This window comes from Malaclemys terrapin, chromosome 5 (assembly GCF_027887155.1).
Source record: "Malaclemys terrapin pileata isolate rMalTer1 chromosome 5, rMalTer1.hap1, whole genome shotgun sequence".
In the NCBI taxonomy this organism is placed as follows: domain Eukaryota; kingdom Metazoa; phylum Chordata; order Testudines; family Emydidae; genus Malaclemys; species Malaclemys terrapin.
Genome location: NC_071509.1, coordinates 18,440,579 through 18,468,145, shown reverse-complemented (window position 1 = coordinate 18,468,145; position 27,567 = coordinate 18,440,579). Strand labels below are relative to the sequence as shown.

At 43.8% G+C, this 27,567-nt stretch overlaps 1 protein-coding gene across 6 annotated transcripts in view; it reads right to left on the bottom strand.

The window, feature by feature from the left end:
• Positions 1-27,339, bottom strand: part of FGFR3 (fibroblast growth factor receptor 3) — an 80,969-nt gene extending 53,630 nt beyond the window's left edge. For 5 of the 6 annotated variants that reach the window (XM_054029529.1, XM_054029530.1, XM_054029531.1 and 2 more), the window contains exons 1-2: positions 27,228-27,338; positions 25,834-26,091 (exon numbers count right to left, since the gene is read on the bottom strand). In XM_054029529.1, coding sequence (XP_053885504.1) covers positions 25,834-26,014 — 181 coding nt within the window. In that variant the 5' untranslated portion in view covers positions 26,015-26,091; positions 27,228-27,338. Of the gene's footprint in view, positions 1-25,833; positions 26,092-27,227 lie in introns of all 6 variants that reach the window. The other variant, XM_054029528.1, reaches the window with a different exon arrangement.
• Positions 27,340-27,567: the final 228 nt, after the last annotated feature.

Genomic DNA, 27,567 nt, shown 5'->3' with positions numbered 1-27,567 from the left:
GAATTTAACCTCATCACATCCCCATGAGATAAGGAAGTATTATCCCTATTTTACAGGTAGAGAAACTAAGGCATAGAGAGATTAAATAAATAATTTCCCCAGGGTCTTACAGGAAGCCTATGGCAGAGATGGGAATAGAAGACAGATCCCTTGCACCTCAGCCCAGTTCCTTACCCACCAGACCATCCTTACTCTGTTGGGTAATCAGTTTATTCCATCAGACTTGAGATTTGACTTCCCTTCTCTTAGGGTGACTTCCATACGAGAGTTAATAGGGGTCATAATTATCTGTCCACAGCACTCATTGACTCAATATGTAACTTCTATGTGGCAAAATATCCAGGTACCACAGGACACACTTTCAACCTTCACTTCAAACATCTTTGCTTCCCTCATTCAGACGTCTACTTGTGAATCAAAGGTTGGAGGAAATTTTTGTTCTAAAAGACACAGGTTAAAAAAAAATTCTGAATAGAAGGCATGCTGAGTTCTACCATTTCCTGTGGTTTTTCTCATTATACTGACTGAAAGCTATTTATGTCTTAGGGGGGAAAGCTACATAGGTTGAACTTAATTTATTCCTGCTGAAACTCCACTGAAGTCAAGGAAGTCACATTATGGAATTGTCAGTCCTCTTGTCATCTGCACCTCCTTTCTATTTAAGGTTCATGTATTTCAGACTGCACATGAAGCCTCACACAAAAAGACACAGAGGGTTCTGTGGCACCTTTAAGACTAACAGAAGTATAGGGAGCATAAGCTTTCGTGGGTAAGAACCTCACTTCTTCAGATGCAAGACAAAAAGACAGTCACTCCGCAATCTTATCAAAGTGTTTGATTAATTCGGTATTGTGAAGAACACACCTTGTTACCTGCAGGCTAACCTGCTCCAACCACCTTTCACCTAGAATACAAACTATGCAAGGTATGCTCTCCTGTTAAAAGTTAATTTATGATCACTCCATGGGAATTGAGCTCAAAATTATACAGATGACTCTGTGGAGCAATGGGAACACAGCTCTGAGGCCAACTCAGCCCTCTGCATCACAGCAGACTTTGCCAGGGGAGAAGGGGGGTGACATAGAGCTGATATAGCTAGCTCCTCTGCCTTCCCCAGCATATAGGGCCTGTAAGGGTAGTTCCAGGAAGGGGATGTGGCCAAATGAACCACCATGTTCTAGCCATCCCCAGCTGGCAGTTGGTCCCGCGAGGGCCATAACACTACTGAAAAAATTTAGAGCAGCTCTGGCAAGCTCCAGGATCAGGAAGTCTCAAATAGCTATGAGTCTCTCCCCACCCAGCTAAGGGCAGAAGCTAATAGACACAGCTGAGCACTGAATCCATGGGTCCAGATTCCAATTCCAATCTCCTGGCAGAGGAAGTCAGGAGTAACTCCATGAAGTCAAGGAAGTTACAGTAGCATCAAAATCAGAGTCAGAGAGAACAGAACCAGGTGAACTCTTGTGTTACCTGATTGTGCTCCTGCTATTCTTCCTTCCTCCTTCTATTATAAACCCGCTCACTACCTGTGTATGTTAAGATCTAGCCACACTCCCCAAAACAAGGACATCCAAGGTTCTCATCAATCAGAGATACAGAGCGACATGAACACTGCATTGCCATGTTAGCGTGGAGATACTGAATGATTATGTTTCTTAGGTGGGTGAGTGAAGTGTGTTAGGCATGTCACAGAACATGGAGAAGAAACAGATCCTGCACCAAGCAGCTCCCAATCTACATCCAGACATCACATTAAAAGTGGTAACCCAGAAACAGAGGGGAGGTGAAAGGGAGAGCAACAGTTACAATTAAGATCCTGGGATTGCTTGTTTATAAAGCACATCTTGTCAGTAAAGATAAGGTTCAAGGGAATGACCCTTGCAGTGAGTGGGGGAGTTGATCCAGGGCAGCAAACATCAAATGTTGATGAAATGTCACCAAACAATGTCAGGCTATCCTGATGAGATTATTCTGCAGTGCTCTCCAACTTTACAGAACACAAAAAATCTCCCGACTCTGCTTCTGGCTGCTGTGATCCCAACAACTCCAGTCCTTTTGCTCAATGCTCCCGAGGATAATGTGGTTCAGATAGACTATCACCGCCCTGAGATATTTATACTGCTTTGCAGAGATCCCATTACATAGATTTAATATTATAATGCCAATGAAGCAGTGGTGCCTTGTTGAAAATGCCATTACAGACTTAATATAATGGCTACATAAATGAGCCAACATGTGTTAGGAATCAAATGATCAGTGTTGTCAGGCAAAACCAATTTTGTTGCTTTCTGTGTAAGATCTTTGACAAATGGAGAAAAAAAAAGTCAATGCACAGTTCTCAACCTTCATGGATCATTTTTCCACAGTGTCAGACTGTAACCAGTGTTGACCCAAGAAAAACAGTGTCTTTTCTTTCAGATAACAATGCCATCTGGGATGTTTCACTAGGTAGGTGTTTGCATTAGCTTCTATGGAGGAAACAAAGATCAGTAATTGTTCAGGAGTTCAAAAACTACTAGGGCAAAAAACTGTTTGCTTCTTTAATAACAAAAGGGTGCTACCTCTCAGTACTATTCTGCAATCTATTTAAAATCTTTTAAAAAAAGACTGAGATCAGATGAAAGAAGACAAATTTTTCAAATGATGAAAGGCCAAAATTCACAAAACTGGTTGCCCAAGTTGATAATGCAGATTAAATAAATGGAGATATCCTATCTCCTAGAACTGGAAGGGATCTTGAGAGGTCATCAAGTCCAGCCCCCTGCCTTCACTAGCAGGACCAAGTACTGATTTTGCCCCAGATCCCTAAGTGGCCCCCTCGAGGATTGAACTCACAACCCTGGGTTTAGCAGGCCAATGCTCAAACCAATGAGCTATCCCTCCCCCCTAGTTATTCATCTAAATCCAGGTATGTGGTCTGATTTTCACAGGCAACAAGAACAGCGATTGGGGGTTGCCCAACATTCCTGACAATCACAGGTATCTACAGTAGAACACTGAAGTGGCCTGATTCACAGAAGCAATGGGCACCCAGCTGCCTGACTGAAGTCAACGGGAACTCCTGGGTGCTCCACACTATTGAAAAAAAATCAGTTAGATGTATAGGTGCCTAAACAGCAATCTAGGGGCCTGACTTTAGGAAACCAAGTTTGCAAACACGTGACCTTAGTCTTTTGAAGAAGCAATTTCATCTTTCAGCAGTAGTTTGTGCTTTTAAAAAGCTTTAAATGCATTTCAAAATAATAGTGAGAACCACTGCAGTATAAAACAGTTTATCACTATGGGAGCCTCCATACTCTGGAACCGTTACTGGCGTAGGTTTCTTCCTAAGAAGTTAATGTTCTTTTACTTAAAAAAAGCAAACAGATTAACTGCCATCATATTACCACAACTGTATTTAGAAAAATGTTAGTCCTCTTAGTAAAGACTTAATGAAAAAAACAAACAACATTAAATGTAATTAAAAATGATAAGCAGGTTTTGTTTGGTTTGTATATTGTTTTCTTTATAAACTTGGATCGATGGGAAAAAAATCAGTAGTGTTTGGACTGGATACAGTCATACTGAATTTGAAGGGCTTCTAGGATGGAAAAGCAGATGTTATAAATCTGCCTCATCTATTGAACCACTGTTGACTCTCTGTTGTGCAAATCCTAATTTACATCTGCATGAAAGGTTTCAGAGATTAAATGGCATTCAAGGAGTAATATTAACTTTTCTCCCTCCCGCCTATCCTCCTTTGAATGGATTTACTACTAGCAATTAGCTTTCTGTTTCATCAACCAAGTAGAAAACAGGATTCATCAGGATTCTACAGTATTTTGTTTTTAATGGAGTGTTTTCTTAAATCGCTTAATTGAGATACCGAGTCAGAAGAAGGAATAAAATAACACACATAAAATAGTTACAGACGTACTCTGGCTCGCATTTACTCTCCTTTCTCATAAGGTAGCAAGTCAAACACGTCTCATTACACTAAACTAGAGACAGCTAACAAATTGGGAATATTTAAAATCTACCCTTAGACACAGGACTTCGATGGCTATTGCGTGTCCAGAATTGAGGGCAGGATTTGGGCTCTGTGTTTTTCTCTTAAAAGCAGTGGGCCACAGTGATTGGGGAGTTCGTCTTAAAATCTGGTGCACTATATATAGCTCAAAAGTGTTTGCATTTGTTTCACAATGTGGGGATCCTTAAACAGAGCTTAAATGAAACGACAACGACCAACCTTGATTTTATCCCAATTATGATTCAGAAGCATTTTCTAAAAAACAGGTTTGAAGTATCCTTGACTTATTAATCAACACACAAGATGTTGCAAACACATAGGATTTTGTGTTTGCAAACACAGGATGTTGTGAGGTGCCCATTTTACCTGAATTGGAACTGCAGAAATAGTTGCTCAAAACAGCCCATGGAAACTACAAGCCCCAGAATGCAATGCACCACCTTGATCCAAGAAGACTGCTGGATCAAGATGGAGCTCTATACCTGGGACCTGTAGCCCTCATGGATTGAAGCTCCCTATTAAAGATGAAGGAATAGAGAGCTACCTTTTAGAACTCTTTGGGCCATGTTTGACTTGCAGGCTATGTTTTAGGCTGCATTTTAATACATTCCAAAGTTGGCTAACAGCTGATGGCAACACACATGCTTAGCACATTCTGGGTCTCTCCTCAAGATCTGAGCCGTTTACAGGGGGAAGCTAGACTGGCAAAGTGACAAGGAGGAACAAGACTGAATATCCTGCTGCACCTGAGAGAAGCTACTGACAGGCAGGCTGAACTGCATAAATACAAGAAAAAGCAGCAACCAGCCTCCTGCCCTCATGTTTTAAGCATGAGGGGAAAGGAGACTGCCACTAACACAATGTTGCATGTATTGTTAGTATTTTGATTTGCGCTCCTTATACCCAAGGCTCTCGGAAGGCCTTGCAACAATTGCCAGGTTCAGCTTCTCAATAACCCTACAAAGTAGGTAAATATTAAACGCACAACACAGGTAGGGAAATTAGGGCACAGGGTGGTTAAGGACTGGATCCTGTTCCCACTGGAGTAATGGATGTCTTGTCACTGATCTTTATGGGAGCAGGACATATACTTGTCAAAGGTCAGTAAGGAACCCTGTTGCTGAGGTGTGACAGAACCTCAGCATCCCAGCATCCAAACCTTGACTAGAACCACAACATCCTTACTCCCTTTGCCGGACCAGCCCACACAGCTGGGCTGTTGCGAAGGGTACTGGCTAGGCTCTTGGGAAGCTTGCAACAAGATTCAGGCAATTAAATAGTGAACAAGTAGTACAAGAGGCGTAGGAGAGGGAGGGAAATGCAAGATTTTTTTTTTTTAACCTTGCTATAAAATCTTTCAAACATGTACATCATCATTATAAAGGCAAACGTTGCAAAGTTTTAAAGACTGTTTTGGGGTATTTTTATTGCGTTCCCTCCCTTAATTCCTCCACCTCCTTCTAAAACAGTTAATCTCCCGCATACTGAGACTTACCTACCTCAGAGAGGCGTTTTGACAATTAGTTAATGTCTACATGCGAGTGCTCTGGATGTGTCATGAGACAAACATTTAAACAGAGCAAAGTTCAGCAGGTCTAAATGGAGAAGTTTAGATTTAAGTTTTGTTTCTGAGGCAGTTACTGCAACAGCAAAGATTCATAGAGCTGCAACATAGTTTCTTTTTCACTCCCAGCCAGGACCAGCCTGGGCATTTATTAGTGATGCTTTATGGAGTCTGCTTTGAGATCACATGGCATCAGAAAAATCTACCATCCATAAAGCCCCAACCTTTCCCCTTCAATTCACAGCTATGCAGATACCAAATCCCAGTTCCTCTGAGTTTCCTTGCACTTTTAATGTGCGCTCCTCTAATCTTCATTTAATGCAGGCAGCTGGCTGTAAATACCCCAGAACAATGAGTTTAATCCTAAGCATCCTGAAAGCCCCCTGCACCAAAAACGAAGCAAAATATAAAGAACAGCCTCCTGACAACAAGATGGAGAAATCCATGCTATCCACTGGGCCAAAGGAGGAGAAAGACACAATGAGCTAAATTTTGCCTGGCCTGCTAATTAAAAACGGAAGCTACTACACTCTGGAGCCAATGTTTGGGGGTGGGGGAGTTTTCATTCTATTCAAAAATGGGCTTCCAACTGGGACTATATTCACTCAGCATTAATTGTCATTCCAACTACGAGTGTCCTAGTTTCAAAATGAAAACTACTCTCCAGTGCAGCTAGTGAAAGCTAACACCAGTTTCAGTGCATTAAACAACATGTATTGATTGAATTTTCCCACCCACTAAAACTTTAATAAGCATTAAACCTCAAAACTCCTGGCACTGTTTCCTCACTATACCTTCTCCTCCATATAAAGAGGGAAACTCCTCTACGTGGAGATTAGGGTTTGTGTTTTTAATTATGAAACTATCAATTGCCTTTAGTTCAGTAATTTTAAAAAATACACTTTAAAAAACCCTCTCACAACACGTGATGGTAGGAGATGGTAAAGGTTTCTGGCGCTTATTTTTATGTATACCGTGGATCATATTTTGGGAGTAAAACAGGACCAAACAAAAAAATTGTCTTCCTGTAATGATATAAAATGGGCCCCTTCCATAGTTCCTTATTCTTAAGGATGAGCTCAGAGCAAGTGTCTTCAGGGCTTAGACTCCTCTCCACAAGTTATATTTAATAGTGTAAAAATAAAATAAAATACAATACATAAATTTGGTGTATTTTCATTGTATACTTAACAAAACCGAAGGCCAAACTTCTCAAGTTTAGGGGTCTAAGGCTAGGCAGCTAAATCCCAATCTAAAATTAGTAGCCTGATTTTATAAAGGTGCTGAATCCATTGAATTCAATGGAAGCTGTGTTTGCTCAACAGCTTTCAAAACCACACCAGTTATTTCAGTGCTAAGGGTGGATTTAGGTGCCAGGCTTCCCAGTTTGAAAAGCTTGTCTGTAGTCTCCAATTTCCCCTTCTGTGGGGTTTTACTGAGTTTTATCCATTTAAACCTAAGCCAGAAATCATGGAGATGGGTTTTAAAAGCACATATAGCACAGAGGCTGCAACATTCCATCTACTGCAAAACTTCGCTCTCATCCCTCAGCTTTAAAAAGTGAAGGTCTCTTATTTCTCAATCTCTGTCTCTCTCTCTCAAAAAAAAAAAAAAAAAAAACACCAATCCCTAAAGGGAGTAGACAGCTCCCAATTCAATATTCTGTTAAATTGGCCTCTAGATTTTTTTCAGCTTGTTTGATCTTTTTTTTCTACACAAATTTCTATTTTCACCTTGCTGCACTCAAATGCCATGGTAATGTCTGTTCCACTTCTTTAGTAGGAAATACAGTGAGTTCTTTATTTTTATTAAGTCCATGAAGTTATACAAAACAGACGTGGAAAACAAACCCTAAATTATCAGAACTTGTTGGCTTAAAAACAACATACACGCACACAAATCCGATCAAATGCAACATTTGATCATTTCCAGCAGCAGGGCATCAAGTTCAACAGAATTGATCTTTTAATGGTCTTGTGTAACCATATCTATTACAATGGGTTTCTAACAACACGTAATAAATTAAGAGAGAGTTCAAGGAAGTCATGCGTGTCTCTGTTCCCACCCCTCAAAAAAACAAATTTTAACATTACCAAATCATACTCTTTCACAAATCAGTCCAAAATTCTGGAACAGATTCGGCTACAGAAATGCCAGATTCAATTTAACACTTCGGTTCCAAACTCCCTTAATAATTCCGTAAGGAAATGCACTTTCGAAGACTGGTCATTTCCTGTGTCCTGGAGTAAAATAGAAGTCTGTTTGGTTTCTGTGATCTACAGACATTTGTACATTGTTTTATAACTTCTGAATATATTTACTAACTTCCTTAGGTAAAGGTCCCTCGCCACTTTCAGTCACCTGCTTACCCCTATGTGATCTCCTGATTTTGACAGCTTTCTCTTTCCTTCCCACACCAAAGTTTTTCAAACCTTTCTCTATACCACTCCCCCGAAATTGCTAGTTTTAAAAACACTCCTGTGTGACAGCTGAGAATGAGCTCTCAGAGAACCTCTTTCCCCTCCCCATTCAATTAGGATGGACAGATTATTTGTATTAGCGCAGCACATAAACGCTCCCAACAAGAGATCACGGCCTCATTGTACATACACACAGTAAGTGGCAGTCCTTGCCCCCCAAAACCTACAATCTTATAGACAAGACAAAGGGTAGGAAAAGGAAGTATTGTTGTCCATTTTTTAATGATAGGCCACTGAGGCACAGAGAGATTAAGCAATTTGCCCAACATCACACAGAGTGTCTGGTAGAGCTGGAACTCAGTCCAGATCTCCTGAGTCCCAGGGCAGTTCTTTAACCAGAAAGGCCATTCTTGCCCTCTGACAACTGAATATAGACTATGGCCATCTTTTGTTGATTGGGCCAAATCCCACGGCCCTTACTGAAGAAAAAACTCTCTCTGACTTCAAAGGGAATTATCAGAGAAAAAAACAAAAAACCCCAGCAGGCTTTGTCTCATGGATTGGTATACTGCGTGTTTAGATATCACTACTGATTCCAAAGATTTTCACCAATGATTCACATATGCCACGCTACAAATATAACGGAGGACACAGTTTCAGCATAATCAACGTGTGTAGAGTGCAAGTGATTTAACTAAGCTAAAGCTTTAGATGGTCAAAGACTGACCCAGCTACCGGGACACAGTTAGGTCCCAGCCATGCTACAACTCTGGGGCCTGATCCTGCACTTCTGAAATCAACTGCAGCTTTACCATTGACCTCAGTAAGAATAGGATCAAAACCTATAACTGTGTCATAGCTAGGTCAGGGGACAACTGTGTTGTCACCATGTTCCCTGACAATTATATTTGTACCATATATGGGGACTTAGATGCAATCACTTGTGGGGTGGAATCCAACCTGCACACAACACAACAGTAGCAAGAATGTACGTTTTGCCCAGGACAAAGAAATTGATTCTTTTCATATTTGCTTTCCTACTTGAATCACTGAAATGGCAGTTTCTGATCATATTGAGGATTACTGCTGGGTTTACAATGGCCTAAAATAACATACTGGGCTGTGATTTGGTCATAGCTCCAGGCTGAGACATGTTGAGTCTTCTCAGAACTTGGCTAGGAAAACCTACGGTGGTGCAAAGAATAGCGTTAATGGTGCAACAGCCTTACAAATCCTTTCTGAACCAATGGTGCATGTCTATGCTGCTGGAGATGCTGTCTTTTAGAGGAGATATAAAACTAAGGTCCTTTCCACCTGTGGTCTTGAAAACGTGGAACAGCTCTTTGGAAGAGCTGTGTGTTAGCCTCAGACTAGCCAAACTCTAGTCTGGTTAATCCGTTAATGAAATTCTGCCTACCTAGTTTTCTCCAATTTTGTATGGATAGTAGATAATGTTTTCACCTCTCAGCTCAAGTATTCTTCTTCACTTTCTGTCCTTAACTATTGTGTGGTATTGCTCTGCATTGTTAAATGGTTGCTACTTTTTCCACCCCAAAAGGTAGCTGTACTCAAGCAGCAGGTTGGCAAAGAGTGTTGGGACTTGTTTAATTCTACAGTAGCATCCCCCCCCCCCCCCTCAATGAACAGTAAATTAAATATTTACACATTTTTGAGAATACTTAAAAAAAAAATGTTTCAGGCATTTTTGCCAGGACTAGCACATTCCATCTTCTGTATTATCCTACTCTAAAGGCTCCTTGTAAGGAGGATTTGTGTTTCAGTCACACTGAAGTACTGGATCACATGGTATTATTTCAGATAGATTGTTCAATGTATTATTTGGTATTCTGGTACGGCCAGAAGCCTCAACCCAGATCAGAGCCCACTGTGCTAGGCACTCTACAAACGCATAGTACGAAACAGTCCCTGCTCCCAGCTGCTTTCAGTCCAAACAAACAAGATAACAAAAGGTAACCGAAAAGATGCATTATCCCCATTGTACAGATGGGGAACCGAGCCGCAGAGAGATCAAATGACTTGCCTAAGGTCACACATGCAAACTGTGAGACAGCTGAGAACAGAACCCTAGTCTCCTAAGCCCCGCTTCAGTGGCCTTAATCACAAAGGCCCAGATCCACAAAAGTATTTGAAATCAATGGAAAACTGGAGCCTAAATACCTTATGGATTTGGACCTAAATATCCCTTCTCCAGAACACCAAACTACTATATCAACCCCAATCCCTTTAGTCAGGCACTGATGCCAACCTCAACAAGCCATCTGCTTCATATACAACTATCTACTCTGTGGTTTCCCACCCACCCATGAAGAGCCTGAGTTGATCAAGTAGCCCATGACCTTCTCTTTCAAATGCCTTCTTAAGACCCACATCTACCACCATAACTATAAATAAAAGTGAGTCAAAGACAAATTTATTTCTTCACTAAATAATAGACATGTTGAAGTCATAGTACAAAATCAATAAACACATCCAGGGACTTATTTTCATTTTTGTCTGGGTTGTGTGTGCATGTGGTTCAGCAGGCGGAAGATTCAAAACATTTTTGGGGACAGAGGTTTTATGGCTGGGTTTCTTTTGGCTTCGGATCCAAATAAAGGTGTTATTTAATTGAATCAGTAGCCAAAGGAAACGGAAATACAATCTCCACCCCCCCCCCATCTTTGATCTTTCTGGAGTCCCCAACTCCTTCTGCTGCCCCATCCACTTGACATGCCCCCCCACCCCTTCCATCTGATAATGATTGCAGCAGCAATGGGGGAAGGAAGAGGCAGCCCTGTAAGTGCTCCCCTCCCTGAAATGCATTTGGCCAGTGAATGGCTAAAGAGCTGAATGGAGGCACAGCTGATGCCCCTGCTCAGCATGGTCATTCTGCTCTTCTCCACCTGGTCATTCTGCTCTTCTCCCCCCAAGAGAGTCTGTGAGCATCAGTTGCTAGATTCTGAAACTGCTCTCTTCCCAACGAGCTGCCTCTGAGCAACAACGGACTGAAGATGGGCAAGCTCAGCTGAGACTGTAGCCGATTCACTTCAAAGAAGAGAAAATTGTAAAGGGATTTTATGCAGTACCTGCAAAGGTAAACCGTGGTCAAGATATTCAAATCTAGAAGTCTCGGTGTGACCTGGTGGACAAAGCACCAGACCGAGATTCAGAAGATCTGGGATCTATTCCTGGCTCTGGCTTGCTGGGTGACCATGGGCACCTCCCTTCTCTGTGCCTCAGTTTTCCCATCTGTAGAATGGGGATAATGATACTGACCTCCTTTGTAAAGTGCCTGGAGATCTACTGATGAAAAGTCCTAAATATTATTAATATTATTAAATATAGGCCTCTAATTCAAAGCCAAGTGGATCTGTGGATGCCGAGAAACTTTGAAAAAAATATCCAGCCACTTAATTTGGTGCTTAATTATAGATTTCAAGTGCCTAAAGTCAGGCACTTAATGAAAATTTTGACACTGATGTTTTAGGACTGACCTGGAATGACCACTTCACATTCAGCCATGACTTGCCAGTTTCTCAGGACAAGCTGAGCAATATATTTGAAGCAATTTGGGGGGGGGGGGGGGGGGGGTGAACAACATTTGCTAATTTTTACAAAACTTATTTGCAATCACAGAAAATTTGCTCCTTTCCCTCTCTCACCTTTGGATTCTACCGCTGCAAAAGGGGACTAATGACATACATGGAGTGGTGTGAGGCCCAAGTGCTAGCTGTAGTGTGAAGTGCTTTTAGGCCTTTTAGTGGGAGTTCTGGGCTTCCATCCCTGCGGCTCATTTCTCTAGGCCTCCAGGGAACCATCTCCACCACATTTTGCAAGAAAGAGGCTTTCTGAGTTTTCAGTAAAAACACCTTTCATGAAAAGCTGCTGTCTGGGGGGAGGGGGAGAGGGAGGAGGAAGAACTGTGTGCTCATGCATAACAAACTGGCAAAAACTATTGCATTCACTTTGTACAGTAAGTGTTCTCCCAGCCCTAATCATGCTCAATAACAAGCTCTTTTGTTTTTTTTAAACACAGCATTTATCAGCTTCTTTATGCACCTTGAGCGATCAACTCCTCCCAATTAGTCATCAATTCCCAGCCTCAGTCTATTAACATTACTATTTCAATCAACTGGGGAACTTTTCTTAAAAACTTTATTCTTCTTTCATGAAGTGCTAAAGGACAGTTGTTTACTGTCAACAAGCATTTGTATTCCAAGGCAGAGAGAAATATGGTTTTTACCAGTTCTAAAGCAGAAACACCAGCTACCAAAGGAAGATTAAAATCTTTTCTTCTAAAGCCCCCCCCCCCCACACACACACACCACAAAAAGCTTTATTCTTACAGACACAAATATCACAGATAGAAAGTGGATAGCACTGTGCCTAATTCCAGTTATTATTTTAATTAGAGACAGGGTCATAAAGGATTTGTCTTTAGGTGCACATTCGACTTATCTTTGCACCCTATTTTAACCCCCTTGCCTTTCCGTTTCTAGCGGGCTTTTTCCTTCCCCATCATACTCTAGACTCAATCTCAGGAGGTAAATTGCTCTGAGCCAGTGTGCTGGTTCTTTACAGATTCAAGTACTGGTTAGTAACAACACATTTGCAATAGTGATCTATTTACAGAAGTTTATAAAAATCAGATTACCAACTACTTCAGGACTACTGCAATCTCCAAATAAACGGTTAAAGCATACGCTGGGAGAGGATTTCTAATACTTGAGTCTCACACTCCAAACTAAAAAAAACCTTAAAACAACACACCACAAAAAAACATTTTTCAGAAAACTCTCTTTGATACCCCATCAGCCTGTTTGTCTGCTGGACTCTGGGGAACTCTCCTTAGAGAGTACGCAATGTACCAGGGCTTCTCCATTGTACCACAGTGTATTCTAGCAGGAGGCACAGAGTGCCACCATATTCACTGATGATCTGTTCCTATGCAAATTGCTACAGTATTTTTCCACACTCCAAGTTCTGGTGAGGCTGGCCTCCTGCCTTCCAGTATGTGGACTGCCAGAGAGCAGTCTGAGCCCCACCTCAATTACAGACCCCTGTGGTGGATTATTAACACTTTCTCTGTTGTATTGTGCTAACTTAAAATCACAGCGTAGGGTACTAATGCCATGCGACATTGATATGATGGAAACCCACTGACATGAGAATCTTGCTAATATGACAGTGACTGACATTCCTCTGGTCCTCTCTCTCATAGACTTCAAGCCAAGAGTTACTGTACATCAAAACAATATTTGTTGCTTTGTCAAAACACTTTGCTTCAGCAGATTCAGACTGCAAGTAGTTATGGGGGCTGTGTCAAATCTAGATAAGAATGATAAAAATAAACAAGATTCACAGAACAAATACAGCCACCGGCAAATCACAAGAATTATTTTCCAATATTAAGGCACATTTCTGGAGAAATGGGAGTTTATAGAGGACCCAGAATCAACCAAACACTAAAAGCAGACAGTATAAAAAAAAAAAAAAAGGCACAAAAAACAAAACCAAATCCACGCACAACACACAGCTGACTAGTATTATAAACTATTTTTTTTTCTGCTTGGTACAATGTTTGGATCATTAGAATCCTTTCCAAAGGATCCCCGCTTATGCTAAATAGCTGCTCATACTGTAATCTGTTAAAAGCTTGAGTCTGTTCCCTTTGAAAGTCAATGGGTGTTTTCTGATGCAGAATTCAATGGGCACAGAATCCGGCCCTCATTCGTATTTTACCAGGCAGGACTACAAGCTGGCAATACAGAAAGCTTCAAAAAAAACACAGAACAAGCTGACAAAACTTGCCTCTGACAGAGCTGTAGAGACTCCACAACCAAATGTCAAGAGCCTTGTAAAAAACACTGCAGAGCTTCAGTTCATAGTCAACCAAATCCTGAGGTCCTTACTTTGGGACCAGACTTGTCCCATAGACCTGCACAGGGAGAGGGCCCGTTACATGCTGCAATCCCCCTTCTGCATGAAAAAGTGTGTGGGGGGGTAGGGGGATTGGGGGGCTCTTGGCAACCTCCACAGCAGCATTTCCTCCTTCCCCCAGCTGGTTGCGTGCAGGTCCAAACACTCACGCGAAGAAGTGAGTGGTCCAGAAGGGATGCACATTATCCGTCCAGCACCCGTGTGGCCTTCAGAGCAGAAATGTAACATTACTCTGCCGTGCTCTGCTCCATCCTCCCACAGTTAGAATCCCCCCTTTAACAGCACTCTCAGGAGCAGCTGCTGGCTGGGTTCTCCTCCTCAGGTCGCTCCTGTGGGTTTTCAGGTCCTCAATTCGAACTTGGTTCCTGCTCTGGAAATTCCCCACTGACCTCAATGAGGGAGTTTACTTCAATGGGGAAATCGAATAAACTGAGTAAGGCCCTCAGGTGTTGGCCCAATAACACCACCTAGCATTTTAACAGCTCCTGTTGGCTCAACTCAAAACTCTTAGAGCTGGTCTACACTGAAGAGTTCCTGGCTAGGGGTGTGAAAAATCCACTGACCTAATCCCTGGTGTAGACAGTGCTAGGTCGATAGAAGAATTCTTCTGGTCCACCTAGTCAACCCTTGTGTCACTGTAGTGAGTGTCTACACTGAAGCGCTACAGCAGCACAACTGCAGCTGTAGCGTTTTAAGTGTAGACATGGCCTGAAACTCTGACATTTATCATCATTTGCTCTATTACCCCAGAATATTGAACAAAACTCCCTGGCTTAACGGCTGGGGTACACACATAAAAGTTGTACTGATTTCAGTAAATCACTGTGCTCAAAAACTGTGTGTAGACCGGTTCCTAGTCTTAGATCATGAATGCACATTACTAAGCAGTCAGCTTTTGGCCAGAAGCGTAAAATATGTTGAAACTGATGATCAAGCAACAAGAGTCCGAAATCTATTCTTCTGACCCCAAATTCCCATTTATCACTGCACATGAAAAGCCACAATTTGCTTCTCCTCCTCAGAATCTCAAATTTGAGTTGCTGAAATTGCTGTCATACCTGGCTTCCTTTGGTGAAAGAAAGAGAAAAAGGACAAGCTGCCATATGTCCACCTGAGGTTTTAAGATCAGTAAAGTGTTCACCGGTGCAAACTAAACTATGCTATATTTCATGGTGTCTTTTAGCAAGCATTACCTTGCAACACTCATATGAACTAAAATTTGTGAAACTTTACATTGAGTTAAAGGTATAGATCCTGGGACACAGATCTGCTCCAAATGGAATCAATTGGAAAGTTCCCATTGCCTTGGTGAACCAGGACTTCTTTACACTAATATTTGAAAAAACCCTCTACAATGCAGGTCCAAGATTTAATGCAACATCTAAATAATTACTATCTTTAACAAATTCTATAGCTTTCCCTGGGTTTTATTTTTTGAAACAAAACCAAACAAAAAAAATCAAATTTCATACTAGCTGCTGCACTGTAGCAAATACAGTACCCTAACTTTCATACTAATCCAGTTCTTCTGAAACTACACCAGTGTTTCCAGTGGAGAAGTGTTTCCTATTTTAATATGTTTTGATTCTTGAAGTTGGGGTTTTGATATATTATGCAACTTGAGTCTCACCGCAAATACAACACCTGGCTAGTCTCAGTACTCCTCAGTGTTATAATACTCCTTTAGATAGTCTATCAGAAGGACAGGGCAGGTTTACAACTGATTACCTTTCACATTTTAACTACCAAGTTTACCCAAGGTTTTACTCTGGTCTTATCTTAGAATTCTTGTTTGTTTTTGATATTACAGAAACTTCCTGGTTATTCAAGCCAAAGAGTTTGTGTTCTTTAGAGGGCAGCACATAATGAATATCACATTCTCAGCAACAATGAAGCCCCTTCTTCACAAACACACAGCACAGCAGCTTCAAACAATGTCCACCTCATTTGCTAACTATAAGCTGAAAGTGCATCAGAAAGAGGGGAGCAGTGAAGATAGTTATAACTCAGACAAAATTATACACCAGGGTTTTTATAAGGGTCCCAGATATATAACCAACAAACAGGAGTGAAAATTAAAGTGATAAGCATACATAGCACTCAAGGTACAGCTTGCACGAGGAATAGAGCTCAGATATGCATGAGGAAAAGTGCACAATCAAGGTGCAAAAGATTATCTAAGGCTCTTTTTGCAGTGTAGAGGCTTGCAGTCTCTAGGATACTTTACAGGTCTGCAGCATAGAAATCACTGGTATAATGATTCTATCTTAAGAGCTTTCACTTGGGGTGCTAGATATTCACACTTGGGCTCGGGCTGGAGTGCCCATTTACACACACACTGAATGGATTTGCTGAATTGCAGTCCAGTAAGCTACAGAAAGGGAGTATGTCGAATTTTTATGAAGTTGCCTTCCTCTTTGGCATTCAGCCTGGTGCACGGAGGAGACTAAGGTTTATAAACTAAACAGTATTAAAAAGAAATGAAAAAGGGGAAGCTGAGAAAGTTCCATCTGACACAGCTACCGAACAGCTTTAAGGGTATAGATTTATCTGTGGATGGTTGTTTTTTTTTTTTTGGAGAGAGAGTGTCATAGAAAAGACAACAGAACAGTGTGGAAAGCTGTACAAACATTCACAGAACACTGACAAAAGATTAGTTACAAGCATTTGCCAATGGAAAAACTGTTATGGGTACTTCATGGAGTCAGGAAACAAGGATCAATAAGGTTTAAATAAGCTGCCTGGCTATCAGATTCAGCCTAGCTGAGAGAAAGTAGTCACCATGCAGACATTGGTCATTTTTATCCCATTTTATGGTAATAACTTTTTCCAGGATTAGAATATTCTACATTCTATACAATCAGCAGAGGATCAATGTAATTATACTGTGTAAAACAATAAGCAAGCTGAGCCCTGATCCTACAAAAACTTGACTTCACTGGCCACTAGTCACATGTAAAAATTAAAACACCCGCATAAATCTTTGAAAGATTTATACCCACAATCAGTTGCTTTGCCTGGATACTTGCCTCCTCAAGATATCCAGAGTCTGATTCCCATCTCAAACTGTTTTCACTTTGGTATAATTCCAGTAAACTCAACGGAACCACACTTAACTCTACCTGATCGAAAATGTTTGGGAAAAATCTATCCTGGATTTTGGATTTGAAATTCCAACTAAATTTGTCAAAAATTCTGAATTTGGTACATGACTGCCAGCTCTACCCCAACTTATGCCAGTAACACCTCAGAGCAGAAGCATGTTTGTATCCCTAGGGCATTCTCACCATGTATATTAAAGGTGTCAACAGCTAAGCTACAACATCAAGGATAGATAGCTTTGCTCCCCATTTTAAGATGTCTTGGGGTTTTTTGATAAGATCTATACAACAGTCAATACTGTAGATTAAAATGACTGTCAGAGAAATGTATTTTAGTGGGTCTTGCCTTTAGTATCCCCAAATATTGTTCAGTTAATGTCTCCAATTCTAAACTGTTTCCTAGTTAGCAATATGTACCTTTAGACATATGAGAGGTTCAGCACATTTTTAAAGGAGTTAATAATAGTGATATCTTCGTAACTGTTAGAAACAGAGAGAACTGGGGCCCTTTCATTTATTTTTAGGTTCTGTATCTGAAGTAGCAGATACATGCATTAAAGTTCGCTGAAGGGAAAAAAGAATGTAGTGTTTTCTAATATCACATTTTACGCCCAAGTTCTACTCATTCACTGGATAGAGAAAGAAGAGCTTAGTGTTACAGTATGTACTGAGACTAAGCTCCCATTAATTTGAATGGAAGTTTCATCCTAGAACGGACTGCAGGACTGGACCCCAAAAAGAAAGAGCGCTGATTTGGAAATTTCCTGTTCAGAAAATTACTTAAACACATGTTTAAGTGCCACTGACTTCAATGGTACTTAAGCACGTGCTAAACTTTAAGTGCATGCTTAAGGCACCCTTCCTGAATAGGGATACTTTCCTGAATCGGGATGAAATTTTGAGAGATGGACCCATGGAAGTTATCATAATGGTCAAGCAGGCTCATTTTAATTGCAACAGTTAATTTGCAGATTGACACTTCTCTTCACAAATTTTAGATTTCCCAGCTTGTTAGCATCCTCATTTACTATTTGTTAATGAAGGCTTAAACAAAAAACAAAAACAAGCCACAGGCTTAATCCAAGCTCCTGCTAAATCTAGACCAGGGGTGACCCTTGCCCAGCATAAAGGATCCTTTCCAGAGGGTGGCCAAGGTTAAAAGGGCGGCTCTGAACCAAGAGAGCCGAAAGCACAGACCTCCAGACTGGAGCGCTGGGAGAAGACCACAGCCCAGTTGGAGCCCCAGAGGTATGGGGGTGGGAAAAGGGCGCAGGCCGCATAAACCTTCCCACATGCGAACTGCGAGTGCCATCAAGCACCCCCGACCTAAGGGGGGGCGTGAAACTGGAGGGGCCTGGTGTAATTCTCACCAAGGAATGGGAGGGATGCGGGGGCATCCATGGGAACGGGGGTAGGTTCGAACTTCCCCGGGTCACTGGCTAAAGTGACCCTGCTCAGTTCGGTCTCGAAGGGGGGAGAGATGTGACGAACTGGGCCTGTTCTCACGGTGGTCTGTGAATGCTGACAGGGGAGTGTTCTGGGATAGTCTGCATTGCAGGATGGGATCTGCCCGAGGGCGCCCGAGGGCGCATACCTGAGTGTGTAACATGAGAACCCAGGAAGGGGTTGAAGGGGAGGCGACTCCTTAGCCCAGGAAACTGAACAAAGGCTGTGGGAGGGGTCGCTGAAGGCAGAGTGCTGGAAGCAGGCAGGGAGAGAGGGCTGGGGGGCAGAAATGGCTCTGACCTCCCAAGGGGGGCTGGGCTGGAATGCCCGGGGACCCCAAGATGGACCTAACTGAGGGGGTCCCTGTTGTCTGTGCCTGCAAGACCTGTCTTGGACTGTATTCCTGTCATCCAAATAAACCTTCTGCTTTACTGGCTGGCTGAGAGTCATGGTGAATCGCAGGAAGCCGGGGGTGCAGGGCCCTGAGTCCCCCAATACTCCGTGACAACTGGTGGCAGCGGTGGGATCTACTGCACCCCGTGGACGGCGCTTCCTGCAGTAAGTAACTGGGGAGCAGTAAAACGAAGGGGGATTGACGGGGACCAGGCGTGCTGAAGAGTAAGAGAGAGACGGTTATTACCCCTGGGAGTGTGTGACCAGCGAGAAGGACTTTTGCAGTAACAGGGTCCCCCGGGGGGATCGCAGCGAGTGGTCCCAGGGGCGGAGGAGTCTGCAGCTCGACCCTGGCAGAGAGGTGGTGACCTCGAGAAGGGCTGGCACACTAGGGGGCCCCCTGGGAACTGTGGGGAGCTGTGAGCACACAGGCCGGTGAGTGGCCAGCAGGAAGATGTATGCCAAGCGGCTTAAGAGCGACCTGGTGGAGCTGTGCAAGCAGAGGCGGCTGCGCATTGGGAGGCTCACCAAAGAACAGCTCATTGCCCAGCTGGAGGCGGAAGATCGCGCGAATGAACTGATCCCTGTGTCTCAGGGAAGCAGCCTGGCAAATGCAGCGCAGGCACCAGTGTCTGTCCCAGCTGGGAGTGGTCAGCCGGCTGCTGAGGGCTTCCCGAGACCCCTCCTTCCTATGCCTAGGAGAAGGGTGGGGAGGAGCCCAGCAAATACCGAAGGCGCCGTGAACCCCCCGGCCAGCAGGGGGTCCCCCCGGCGAAGCTCGCCGGCCAGCAGAGGATCCTCCCGGCGGCGTTCGGCATCCGGGGAGCGGAATTGGCTGGAATGGGAGAAAGAGCTAAAACTGAGAGAGCTGGAGGATCGTGAACAACAGAGACAGCATGAACGGGAGGAGAAAGAGAGACAGCGTCAGCATGAACGGGAGGAGAAAGAGAGACAGCATCAGCGTGAACGGGAGGAGAATGAGAGACAGAGACAGGAGAATGAGAGACAGCGTCAGCATGACCTGGAACTGGCGAGATTGAAGGGCAGCGAACCCCCGGCTGCGGTGAGTGAGGGAGGACCCAGGACTGCACGGAGCTTTGATAAGTGCATCATGGCCCCATACAAGGAGGGGGAGGACATGGATGACTTCCTGGAGGCCTTTGGGACGGCCTGCGAGCTGCACCGTGTGGACCCCGCGGACAGACTCCGGGTCCTTACCCCCTTACTGGACCCCAAATCCGTGGCATTGTACCGCCAACTGGGAGAGGCAGAGAAAGGGGACTACGAACTATTCAAAAGGGCCCTGCTACGAGAGTTTGGGCTGACTCCTGAGATGTACCGGGAAAGGTTCCGGAGTCAAGATAAAACCCCTGAGATCTCATATCTGCAACTAGCCGCCCGCATGGAAGGATACGCCAGCAAGTGGGCTGGTGGGGCCCAGACGAAGGAGGACCTGATTAAACTGCTGGTACTGGAGCAACTGTATGACCGGTGCCCATCCGACCTGAGGCTGTGGTTGGTGGACAGAAAGCCAGAGAACCCGCGACACGCCGGGCAGCTGGCTGATGAGTTTGTAAAGAGCCGGTCAGGAGATAAAAGGGAGGAGTCCCAAAGGAACAGTCCCACCACAACGCAGAGAGAGAGTCACCATGGGACCTCCCCATGGGAAAATACAGGAAAAACCCATCAGAGGGGAGCATCCGGCATCAGGACCATCCGACCTACTCAAGGGGACCCATGGGACATGGGCTGCTACCACTGTGGCCAAAAGGGCCACATACGGGCCCAGTGCCCTAGGCTCAGGGACAGACTGAGCAGACCGAACCCACAGAGGGTTAACTGGGTAGAGACCCAGCCCGGCGAAAGGCAGCATTCCCAGGGAAGAGGGGCTGGCAGAGTACCACCTGCTAAGGAGGGAGGAGAGCTCCAGGCCAGCTCCTCTAGGGGGCTGGATGCTCCAGACTCAGGGTTTTTGGTTTATATGGTAGGCGCGGGGCTGTCCCTCCGGAGAGAGTACCTTGTTCCCCTGGAGGTGGATGGGAGGAAGGTCAATGGATACTGGGATACGGGCGCAGAGGTGACGCTGGCCCGGCCCGAGGTGGTGGCCCCAGATCAGGTGGTGCCCAACACCTACCTGACCCTGACGGGGGTGGGCGGTGGCAACCTATGGCATGCATGCCGAAGGCAGCATGTGAGCTGATTTTCAGTGGCACTTACACTGCCAGGGTCCTGGGCACCGGTCTGGGGGGCTCTGCATTTTAATTTAAATTTTAAATGAAGTTTCTTAAACATTTTAAAAACCTTACTTACTTTACATACAACAATAGTTTAGTTATATATTATAGACTTATAGAAAGAGATCTTCTAAAAACATTAAAATGTATTACTGGCATGTGAAACCTTAAATTAGAGTGAATAAATGAAGACTCGGCACACCACTTTTGAAAGGTTGCCGACCCTGATCTAGACAGACACAGAAACACTGATGTGTACAAGTCCCGCGTCAAGTCTGTTAACACTCTGCACTCAATAGATTTGCCAACTCACTCTTTGCTTTTTAAAGGATATGGTGAAAAACAGCAGTAACTCTCATCATCTGTTACTAATGCCCTGTTAATTTATAATTCAGTGAAATATGCTAGTCTTAACATATACATTTAAGTTTTTTTTAATTGTTACTACTGCAAAAGGACTAAATGAATCTATTTAGCTGAAGAAGCATGATTAGATATAGTCTTCAAAACAGCACATTATAAAGAATTTTAGGTCTGGATTACAAAGTAGACAATGACACTAATTTATATATGACAGTTTTATAGTTCCTTTAAAATACCTTTAAGAGAATGTGTAAAAACTGACCATCACTATAGGAATTATGCGTGTCCATTAAAACTCATACTAATGAAGTTAAATTTCATGGTGGACTCTGGAACACAGTCACAATAAAACAAAATGACCATCAACCTAGATAATTATGTCCTAGACCATGTATCCTCAGCTAGTCTGAAGCTGGGAAGGATAAAGGAAAACAAACTTGGTATTAGCTGTTTGAAGAAAATAACAAAACAAGTATGCCATCAGTATTTCAAATTGGAGAAGTTGCAGGGGACTATTAATATTCAAGTATCAATGGTAAGTTCAAACGAAAATGTCACTTTTTTTTCTGGCTTGGAAAAGTGACTACTTGGAACAGTACAGTAACTTTCACTAACTGTTGGCAAGGACTTGATCAAACGCAACAATTCTACTACACTAAACTTCAGTTCCACTGACAGATTTGATGGCTTTTTTCCTTTCTCTATTTTTATGCAATAATCTCTCACACACATGCAAACTTCTTTCTTGATATAAGATTTCTAGCTTAAAATGCTATTCAGATGAATAGTGATCTAATATGTAGAGAAATTTCCCTTTCTAATATGATGTATGTGTGTCATCTATATCTCAGGCAAAACTGAGGCAGGACAGCCAGCAGAAGTATTTAAAGTGAAATGTTGCTATTTCTATCAATCCGCTCCCTAACAACGCAGCTAGCATTACTTGACATTCACAAATCGTACGAAGTAATATCTTTATCCGAATACTAATGCAAATTGGAAGGGCTTTTTTTATATTGATGTCTATTCTGTGGCTGCTGAATAGAGTGACCGCATGCTCAAGGCAGCAAAGGAGTTCACTGACCTCCCTAATCATCTCTGTCATAGCCAGTGAATGACACACACATTCAATGCTGCCTTGCCTCTCTACTTTCATTCATAAAAAAAAATTGACATTGTTCTTCCTGCAGCAGCCCGAGAAAGGGAGAGAAGAGAAACTCAGCCTAGATGAGGCCCCTAGTGTTTTCAGTTTGGATTCTATTCAGCAACAACCCCGCCATCTGCCTTCTTCCTGCCAACAGCAGAACACCTCCCTGTGGAGATGTTAAAACTTGCACCCCCTCCACCTCCACTAATAGCTAGTATTCATATTAGCAAACATACACATACCTCTAGAATGCCTCCCTTCAATGTGTGTTTTATGTAGCTGAGCATAGGCACAAAGCAGTAGCTGTTACAGCCTTCACAGCCCCGTGTGGAGAATTAGATCACTAGGGAAAAATCCTTCCAAGCCCCTTTATGGAAAATAAGGCTTTAGACTGTAAATGCGAAAGCTAGTGAACAACAACCTTCAGTAATGAGCCAATACCCGTGACCCATTTGACTAGGAGAAAGAATTTGCTTTTTGCCATTCAATTTAAAGATTGAAAAGTAAAATGTGTTTTTACTTGGCTCCAACTGTTTATATTCTTTATACAGTTTCTTTCGCAGAATCTTTTTCCAAAATAAGGGTGCCCTGTACATTCAAAATAGGTCCCTTACCCTTGAGTGCCCAGCCAATTAAACATCATTACAAGCCAACCAAAAATTCTTACTCCATATTTCAAATCTGTCAGAAAATTCTGCCTCATTTTAGTGGCTTTTGCACATGTACCTGTTTTCCCCAAAATCAGCGCGGTTGCAGTTACATTTTGCACATCATGTATGTCAAAAACACCCCTATTTTCAACAACTGAAGCCAACAGAGAAATATTTTAAAATATGCTCTACATTAGAAGCACTCAGCTGGGGCCTAATCCGGCCCCATCTGAAGTTGTATAGGTGTTTTGGCATTGATTTCAGCAGGATCAGAAGTGTGTCATTACTTTGAAAAGCTAATATGGTAAAAATAAACTTGTACGTAGAATTTCCACCACCAACTTTGGAAATTCCACGGTGTAATTTAGCTCTTAGACACATCAGCCTAGGACCAGTTTCTTTAATGACTTATATTCTAGCAACACACCGGAAGACACTGATTGTGCATCATTTGCTATATTTCAAATGCCATCCTATTAACTTAAAGTGCAAGCCTGGGCACTTTAAAGAACAGAACAACATTACCGGGGTAAAACTGTGCCATGGGCTCCAAATTGTGATCTCAGCTGATGGGTGTAAATCCAGACATACTCCAATGGAGGCAGTGGGGGCACTCCAGATTTACCCTGGTCTTACTGAGAACAGAATTTGGCTCAAATGGGCCAAAAAATAAAATAAAGACTAAAACACGAAAAAAGCTGGACTACTAAATTCAGTGAACTCCTGACAAGCTCACTAGCACAGGCTGCTCTTGTTTCCTCTTAAACACCATATTCAGCTGCTTTGACAAAGTAGCTGAGATGTTGCCCCATAAATCAATTATTTTGGCTGTGAAAAATGAGCCAAATGAGTTACACTAAGAATCTGGTGTTTTATTAGTACTTTCTTGAAAACAAAACCAACCCCCAGTGTGATTTATAGCTTTAACCAAAAGGGGTATGGAAGTAAAGCCCCCACCTCCCAGCCTCCGCGAAACACATTTATTCCCCTGTCACTTTTTTTGGAGAACATGCTTCAACCCCTTTCCTGAACAATGGAAACTTTCTGTTTGGTGTATGGAACCTTTAAAAAAGAGTGAGAGAGACGACCTTCCATTAAAGGCCTTTGAAAAATAAACAGACTCAGGTAGCAGCTGAGGCATATCAGAGCGACACCAATTTTAAACATTCCGTATATTTTTAAAACAGCTTTTGTCCTGTATGTTAACTTAGCTCACGGATTACATTAACGTTTCACTTCAGGAGGATAGTTACTGGATTCCCATAAACATTTTCTTTCTCCCTCTCAATATGTTCACAATTCAGCACACATTATTTCACGACTTAACTAAAAAAAAATAAAGAAATAAACTATGACGACTGATTTTATCCCTGCAAAGCGTACTTACACACACACACACACACACACACCCCCAATATAGAGAGATATTTTAAATTAATACAGAATGAGAGTCCATGTAAGTAAGTAGCTTTGCCTTTCCAAGCTCTGAGTAGTAATTTTGACGTGAACCAAATCTGTAACATGTCATGACTCCAGCTAGCAAGCGAAACAAACCTGCTCAGTAAACGAGATCACTTGTAATCACTATTTTTGCTCGCTATTTTACAAGTTTTTGTAAGCAAAAATCCGACTACAAAGCAAACACTACAAAGTGCATGGGACACATTTCACAAGACGAACAGATCATGAGGGCATGTTTGAAGAGTGGATTTGTACAGTATTAGTAACTGAAGTTTAAATCCTGACCTTGGACTCTAATATTTAAAACATGATAGTCACTCTATGTGCGTTTAAAAGGTGCTTATATTTCTTACTAACCAGAATTTTAATGTACATGGCTCTTTATAAATAAAGATTATAATTAATTACACAGTCTAACCCTCCATCACTCTACTGAGGTTGGGCATATATTCACTTTATCTGTAGCCCATCTTTGTCACAATGCACTTTAGCAGCTACCTGAAAACCACCAAAAAAACCCTGGTTGTCACTGAAAGTCAAATTCAGTGTTAATTGAAACCCTGTGAATAATTAAAATCACCACTTAAGACAGGGGGTTGCCTGGTCTGGGTGGCACTTACTGCAGTTTTAGGTGTATCTTAATTTTTACCCCTTGAAGAGCCTCAGATTATCAATTCATATAGTAAAAACACCAGTTCTCAGTTGGAGTGCCCATGCCGATGAATGTGGCCAGAAAAACAAAACACCAACAACCTTTCTTAATTCTAGGGATACACTTCGGAACTGTGTTGCCAAAACAATGCACCTGCAAAGCTGTGCAGCTCAGATGCACTCAACAGGACTGTTCCTCCTGCTGCTTTAACATTTACATTTAGTTTGCCTGGGAGAACACCAGGATTGCAATCGCACAAGGAGGTGGAAGGTGCGTCAGAGACATCAGTCTTGTGCATTTCTCATGACTGCTGGTGGAGTAAGCTGGCAAAGGAACAAGGATTCCTTGGAGATTTGTCCCCATTCCCCCTCCCCTGGAAGAATGCAAGAGCAAACCCAACCGCTGGATGGGACCCGTACCAACATTCACAGCATCCTATATAGCTGCCCTTACCTGTTGGTTTTCGAGTGATCCTGTCTTCTAGGTCGGAGATGGGCAGCCTGGCTTCTGGAAGGCTGCTGACAGTCACCACCAGGTAAAAGCAAAAGAAGGCACTCCACGCAGCAATCATTCCTCTGGCAACGCTCGGAGAAAGCAGAGTAGCATGAAAACTGCCCCAGCCAGCCTCAGACATCCTCCGGCCGCATGCTGTCCCTTCCCCGGGGTCCCGGCTGCGATGGGGATCACTGCTGCACCACCACAATCAATGCTCTGCCACAAGAGTGAAAGACACGCGCACAGACCTGTGAGTATCACGGAGCAGCACCGCACAATTAAAGCCACAGAATTTCTCTTTCATGTGAGAGAGTTGCTATCTGCAGCTGCTTCTTGTTGCAAGCGCAGAAGTTGCAGAACTGTTATTAAAAATACCACCCGATTAACAGCTTTTCGGCGTACAAGAGTTTACAATCCACGTAAAAGCTACTTCACTTATCTGCTTTACCATGTACTAAAGGAGCAAGCTATTGAAAAAACAACACCACCATCATCTGCGTTGTGTATCCAAGATGCAATCCACTTAAAAACACCAGCTCATTTGCTTTTTAGGGGTGTGTAAAAACTACATTAGACTTTTGTGTGTGTACCAACGCTGCAATCTGTCCTTTTCTTTTAAAGGAAACAATCTCCTTCTCTACCTTTTTTTCCACGCACAAAAGTTGCAATCTGTTGACTTTCCCTGTTTACCAGCTTTCCATTTTTGAGGCCCAATAAAACAAAGGTAAATATAACCCCATCAAGCTGCGCTCTGCCTTGTTTTTAAAATGTGCAAATGAAACCTCCATCCCCATCCCGCTTCCCTCCCGTTTCGGACGGTCTCTAGAGAGGCTACACTGTAACTAGCTGGCGGGCTCGGAGTGCATCTCTCGCCGCAGAACAAGCGCGGCGAGGAGACAGAGAGGCGCTGCGAGCTCGCAGGTCCCTGGGAAACTTTTTTTCATTCCCTTTGAAAAACAACCCCGCAAGTTAAAGGCAAGAACCGATCAACCCCCCTGCCAGGCGCAGCGATGCGCTTCCCCGATCTCTGCAAAGCAGCCCCGGGGACTTCGCCAGGGGATCCCGGGGCTGATGGGCTGCAGCCCCTTTACTAACTAGTGCAAGGCGCTGGAGGGGTCCCTGCCAGCACCCCCTGCCGGCTGCAATGCAGGCCCCCCAAAGGGAGAACGAGCCGGCCATGGGAGGGGGCCGCTAAGAGCCCCAGAGGGAGCAGAGCTGCCCCCTGACGCAGCGCCCCAGGGCGCCGGGCTGCGGCTGCCCTGCCCTGCCCAGCCCGCTGCCTGTCCAGCGGGCAGGGACGGTGCCCCGGGCTCTCGCTACAGCCAGAGCCCGGCTGCTCGCGGGTCACCTACCTGCCCGAGTCCCGCGGCAGCCCCCGGCGCTCCCTGCCTCGGCACCGCCTGCTCATGGAGGGACCCGCGCGAGGAGCCGCCGCCGCTGCCGCCTCTTCCCTCCCGCAGCCCCAGCGCTTCTGAGCCGGCCGCCCGGCCGCTCGCAGGGGAGCAGCCGCCGCGCTGACCCCGCCTTCCCCCGCCTGGCTCCCAGTCCGGGGGTGGGGCGGCTCCTCCCCACGCCCCAACCCCCGGGAAGGGGGCGGCTCCGCGCCAGCCCGCAGCCCGGCCCTGCTCCTCCCGCGCGCTGCCTGGCTCCCGCCGGCCGGGACGGGCACGTGGGGCCGCGGCAGCCAGAGCA